Consider the following 6,285-nt stretch of genomic DNA (forward strand, 5'->3'; position numbering starts at 1 on the left):
TGACCATTCAGTCATTTTGAAGTCAGGCTCTGTGAAAACTTTGAGAAGAATTAATATCTTGTTCTACAGTTTTTTGAATGACTAAATTCCTGTGATTTATTTCTCCAAACTGAAGCTGTTCAAAAAAAGCTATCAACAAGTAAAACATTGATTGTTCATTACTTTCCCACAAACCCTACTTTGAAATGGCAGAACTTTTCCTTTTAGCTTCTGTAACTTAATCACAAATGTACGTTTTATAATTGATAATCACGTAACGCTCAGTTTGAAGTCCGTTTTGGTTCGTTAAAGATGCCCACATGAAATTTGTGGAGCTGTTTCGAGCACGACTGTTCTTCTTTTCTGCCAATTAAAAGTAGAAATAAAAATATGTTTTGTTAGTAACTGTTGGGATTTTTTATTTAATTCACTTATGGTTGCTGAAAAGGCTTTGCTTTTTATTAAAACCTTTGTGCAAAAAAAGAGAACAAAATCAACGATGCATCTAAACTGAATTGAGTCAACAAACACTTTTTTACAGTGCAGTGTGGCGCTGATTAGGCATCTTTCTTTCTTAATGTTATAAATCCTCCATGTTGCATAAAAGAAAACGTCAGAATCTAACGCAGCAGGTACCTGCGACTTATCGTGACTATTTGCCAAAACAGTACGCTTGAATACCATTTATGGTCAAACAATGATTTCTTTTAGTGACGTTCGATTAGGATTTGAGCTTGCTTGGCCCAAAGATATTTATCCCGAGCATAAATCTCAAGGCTGTTATTTAGTCATCAAACTATGATCAAACCTACATTTAATCCCCTCAAACATGGTCATAAAGTAAGAGTTTTAAATGACATTAATGGTAACTTTTCCCGTGTTTTACTGTAAATTCTTACACCACCACTCAGCCAAGCTTTGGTCTGGCCTGCTGCTGTCTTAGTCATAATTCAAAGCAGCTGAAGTGAGCAAACGGTAATTATGAGGAATATTTAGGACAAAAGCTGCCAAAACAGTTTTTAACCACATTTCAAACGATGTGAACATAACTTCCGTAACTGGGGAGGAATAAAAACTGATGACTCAGTGCATGAATTCTGTAAAACTCTGATAAAATAATAAAACTATTAATGAAATTTGAGTCCCTGGAAGCCTGGTTCTGGTCGGGATAACCTCGTATTAATATTCAGGCGGCGGGATGAGTCCCCTGGTCCTGTTTCCCATCCCACCCCCTTTTTTGACGCTCACACACTCTCCCGTCGGACCGACTCACACACATCAGAGAGGACACGGAGCAGCGCTGAGGGCTCGACAAGACAGCGGAGATCCGACCCCAAACTTCAAATAAAGGCGAGCCTCATTTCACCACAAATAATCACCTTTTTTGTTTTTACTACAGAAGGAAAAAGAGCTCCAGATTAAACATGACGAAAGGAGGATCTCAACATGGAAACTGATTGTTTTCACTCGACAACTTCAAGGAAATTTACGTGTTAGCGTCTGGGATCGCACAGATCTGAAGTAAGTTTATAAAACATTTCTGTATGGTAAAATACAACTATATATATCATATGCATGAGACAGAGAAATAAATTAAACATCATTTTAGAATTATTAGGGCTCAGATTGGGCCTTTGCAAGTGCTTATTTTTCATTTTCCTCCCTCAGGCACGTATCTCACATGGATTCTGTGAGTTTTTTGTAACAAATTCGATGTTTGCACATTTTGTAAAAGCCTGCAGTATAATTTAAAAAAATAATAATTGACATAGATGCAGTTTTTAAGCCTTAAAACATAGCAACACTTTGATCGTTTCCCCACAACAGACCGTGTTTTAGATTAAGAAAAGAATTGCTTATGGTTTGTATGCATGCCTGTTTTTGCTTTTGTAAGATGTCTGCAAAGTAATGATTTCCTTCACGTGGATGCCCAGTGATTATTGGTCACTTTAAGGTTATTTAAGGTTATTTAGAGGCGATCCTGCTGTTTCTGCAGCTCCGAACCCAAGATGTTTCTGTCAGACATCCCATCTCCGCTTTAATGTCCCTTCAGGAGCAAATCTCCAGAAAATCCTCAGTTTTTGAAATGTAATTTTAAAAAAAATTTATTTTTCCAACAACGCAGCGCCAGACTTGAGTCCTGCTGCGTTCGGACTCGGCAAATTTACAGTCGCCGGTCCCAATCCAAACCAACGGAGCGCAAAAACATACAAAAGCACGCGGAAGAAATCTAAACAAAATCCCGACAGTTTATGGCCTCTTTGTTAATAAGATATAGGTCGCCTCTGTTTAAACTAATTGTCGCCCAAATGTTGACCTCGAGAAGGAGGCTTCAGGCTGGATTTACAGTCTTCAATTGGACACACACACACACACACACACTCACTACCCCTTCTTGAACAAGCCTCACCAGACTCCCTGTGCAACTATAAAACCGTGATGGCCGTGCCAACCAGAGCAGGTTCCTGCTGAAACATAAACCATCCTGGTTTTTCCTGACATTTCCATTCAAACGTGTTTACGTGACTTTATTTTCTTTATCTGCTCTCGCAGCTCAAATGTAAACCACACCGTCAGAAAGACAAATAGGATCGGTAGATATTTGTTCTTCGTGTGTGTAAAATAAAGAAAACCTCTCCAGAAACTGGAGAATAACACATCATGTTCTCCCCTCTGTTTGACCTTTTGACCCCATCTTTCACCTCTCTGCATCTTCAGTCTGACATTGAATGATTCGCTGCTTGTAATCCTGCTGAATCTTTTTAACATCATGGACCTCCTCGGTTCTTCGCCTCCAACGTCTCCATACACCCTCCCTGTTAACTCCAGCTCCCCAGTCCCTTCCTCCTCTCCCTCCGTCTCTCCTTCTCCCAGCTTGGCATCCACGGCTCTCTTCTGCTCCCTCCTCTCGCTCCTCTCCCTGCTGGGCATCACGGGAAACCTTTACACTTTGGTCCTCCTCCTGAGGCGCAGCAGAGGGAGGAGAAGGCGCGGGGCCGCCTGCTGCCTAACAAGGATCCCCGTGCCATCCTGCCTTGCCTCCTCCAGCTCCCCTTCCTCCTCCCCCACCTCCTCCCCGTCCTCCTCCTCTCTTCACCTCCAGGTGCTGAGCCTGGCTCTCGCCGACCTGCTCTACCTTTTCACCGCCCCGTTCATCGTGTACGACAGCCTGGCGTCGGGATGGGCCTTCGGGGAGCTGGGCTGCCGCCTCCTCCTGAGCCTGGACCTCCTCACCATGCACGCCTCCATCTTCACCCTCACCGCCATGAGTCTGGACCGTTACCGGGCCGTAGCCCACCCCCTGCGCACCTCTTCGTCCAACTCCTCCAACCTGCTGCGGGTGGGCCTGGCGTGGGGGCTGGCGGTGGCCCTCAGCCTGCCCATGATGATCACCCTGCACCTGGAGGACGGGGACAACCACGAGGGCCAGCTGTGCGTCCCGGCGTGGGATGAGCAGAGCTCCAAGGTCTACCTGAGCGTCCTCTTCTGCACCAGCATCCTCGGCCCCGGGCTGGCCATCGGGGCACTGTATGCCACCCTCGGACGGCTGTACTGGGTCTCGCAGACCCGGCCGGCCTGGGCCACCGGGAGCAACAGTGCGTGCTCTCCCCGAGCGCCAAAACCCAAAGTCCTGCTCCTCATCCTGGGCATCGTCATGGCCTTTTGGGCCTGCTTCCTCCCCTTCTGGATCTGGCAGCTGCTGCCCCTCTACCAGCCCGACATGCTCCGAACAGTACCGGTGGGGACACAGGTGACGGTGAACCGCATCCTCACGGGGCTCACGTACGGAAACTCGTGCGTCAACCCGTTCTTCTACACGCTTCTGACGGGAAAACAGAAACACAATAATCGGCAGGCGCTCGCACCAGCAAATCAGCTCTGCCGCAAGAGCCCTCCTCTGCAGTAGTTTCCGATCCTCTCCACCAGCAGAGACGATAATGTGAGCAAGCACATCTAAGTGCGTTTAAAAAAACCATTACAGGGATGCATTATGAGGTTCACAGTAAACACCAAAGATTATCGACTTAGTCTGAAAGCTGAGGAAAAATAAGATTTTTAAAAAGATAGCACTTTGTATGAATACTTTGTGAAAGGACAATGTTTCTTGTTAGGAAACTGAGAGATAAATATATATATATTTAAGAAATACCAACTTCAAATGACAATCTCTGTAAATAGAAATAATCCAAACTTTGTGTGAATTTATGCAACAGCATCAGCTTTTACATACTGATCCTTTCTTTACCGTTTTCATGTGCTTTATTTGTGTTTTTTAAAACAAAAGACAAACAAATACAGACGTTGTCATCTTTTCAGAAATAGTTCCAACAGAAATTAAAAAAACTGTGAAGCCTGTACCTCGCCGGGCCGCAACTGATGGCGACAAAAATGCAAATTACAGAATCTCCTCACGAGTCGCTGGGCCTCGCTCGCTGGGATTTTGAACATGTCCTAAAACATGTGATGCAATAAATTTGCTCTCTGTGTAATCAGAGAGCTGATGTGAGTGCCTTGAGCTCGTCTCAGTTTAGTTTCTGTGACTGTGAGACATGTGAGACAACCTCGGGAGGATTTGGCGACCTTTGACACCAAACTGTGCCCAATTAGAGGCAAAAAAAGAGAATAAATTGAGACAAAGTTAGGACACTTTGTGAGTAAATCGCAACAAAATAATTGCATGTTTTTACAGAAATGTAGTATTTAATTTGCAGTTGCATAAGCGTGCAAATGTGTCCTAACTATGTGAAAATTTTTCTCACAGTTTTGCATCTTCAGCTCGTCTCCAATCTGTCTCAGTGAGATACAGGCTTGACGTAATTTAACCAAAGATGAGACGGTTTCCTTTTCTTTTTAGTGAACAGACAACATTAAAGTTGGGATCTGCTTCCAGTAAAATCCTGAGGCAGTTCTGCTTTTTTAACGAGGAAAAGAAAAATGTTTGTTTTTGAACAACCGGGTTTTGTCTGGCCCGGGACGGTTTTTTTCTGAGACGTTCGTTTATTGACGCAGTGAATTATGTTTGAGCGTGTCCACGGGCTTTTTGCTTTCTTGTCCTGAACCCTGACTTTTGTAACAAAAAAAAATAAGACTTTTCTTTCACCTTGACCTGCATGTTTGGGCTTGAGAATATGCTTATTGTTATGAATCATGCAGCGCTTTGCATGGCCCTCACTGTTGCTGATTGTATTTGAAGTTTTATAATACTGCATATTATAAAGTTCTGAATAAAGACTTTGCTTTCTGTAATTTATTGTGTTATTGGATTTTTAACCACAGAGGTAAGTCGACCAACAATATTCCGAACGACTTCAGTGACAAGAAGTCTTTAAATTGGACTCTTACTGTTGTTTGTGTCTGTGTGAAAGGTCTTCTTTTTTATTTGCAAAGGTCTGTGTCTGACTCAAAGGCAGCTCTGCACCGTGTTACAAACCCTGCAGCTCTTAGACACAGATGAGCAAATATTGTTTTTTTGGACAGAAAGGCGAAAGGATGGGGATGAGATGCTCCTGGGTCGGTGGTGTTGGGCGAGACGGGGTGGAAAGAGTGTTATGGGTTAGTGGTTTAAATTTAAAAAATGACGTGTTTGATGTCTGGTGCGGATTTATTCCCTAAATCTTTTTCCCGCGCTGCACTGTAATGTATATTCCCGAGAGCTTTGTGGGACGCCCCCAGGTTTTTGGGAAATAACTGTGAAACTTCTGCACAGTTGAATAAATACAAAAGCCCCAAAGTAAGAATATCAGTAACATTTGTCAAAAATGAACTCAGACCGCCCACTTGGTCTGATACAGAAGACAAAAATTGACATGAAGAAGTTTTTTTTAAAAACATTTGATACACATACTAAAGTCTGTGCTGATGGAGGTTGAAGTTTTCTTAAAAATTATATGAAAACAAATCAGGTATTTTACCTTAAAATGAACCAAGATGCTTGGAAAAATAATCTGAGTCAGCATTATACAAAAAAAACAAGAAAAATGAGCAACTCCTTGAAGGAATGCATTTTGCACGACGGCTTGCGTGCTGAAGTTTTAAACGAGGATCTCATGTGATCTGTCAGCGCTTGAAGCGTATGATGAGGACGACTCTCAGCTACTACCATGCCAAGTTTTAGCTCAAAGTATGGAAAGCTGACCGAGTTACGGCCATTTTTTGTGTTGGCAAAGGCGAATTAGCTGCGGCAGACTGGGCTGACTCCTACAGTTATTCAGTTGAGGAAAATGTACTTTCAGTGATTACTTTTTAAAAGTTTCATTAAAATCCATCCAGTGGTTTGTGAGATGTTTTGCTAACAGAGAGACAAAC

General features: G+C 43.2%; 1 protein-coding gene across 1 annotated transcript; it reads left to right on the plus strand.

Moving 5' to 3' along the window:
- The first annotated feature begins 1,234 nt into the window (after positions 1-1,234).
- On the plus strand, positions 1,235-5,226 carry LOC108235472 (urotensin-2 receptor). Its single transcript, XM_017415500.3, has 2 exons — positions 1,235-1,500; positions 2,698-5,226. Exon 2 carries the CDS (start codon positions 2,750-2,752, stop codon positions 3,884-3,886), a length of 1,137 nt encoding a protein of 378 aa, XP_017270989.1. The 5' UTR covers positions 1,235-1,500; positions 2,698-2,749; the 3' UTR covers positions 3,887-5,226.
- The last annotated feature ends 1,059 nt before the right edge of the window (positions 5,227-6,285 follow it).

Source organism: Kryptolebias marmoratus, linkage group LG16 (assembly GCF_001649575.2).
Source record: "Kryptolebias marmoratus isolate JLee-2015 linkage group LG16, ASM164957v2, whole genome shotgun sequence".
Classification (NCBI taxonomy): domain Eukaryota; kingdom Metazoa; phylum Chordata; class Actinopteri; order Cyprinodontiformes; family Rivulidae; genus Kryptolebias; species Kryptolebias marmoratus.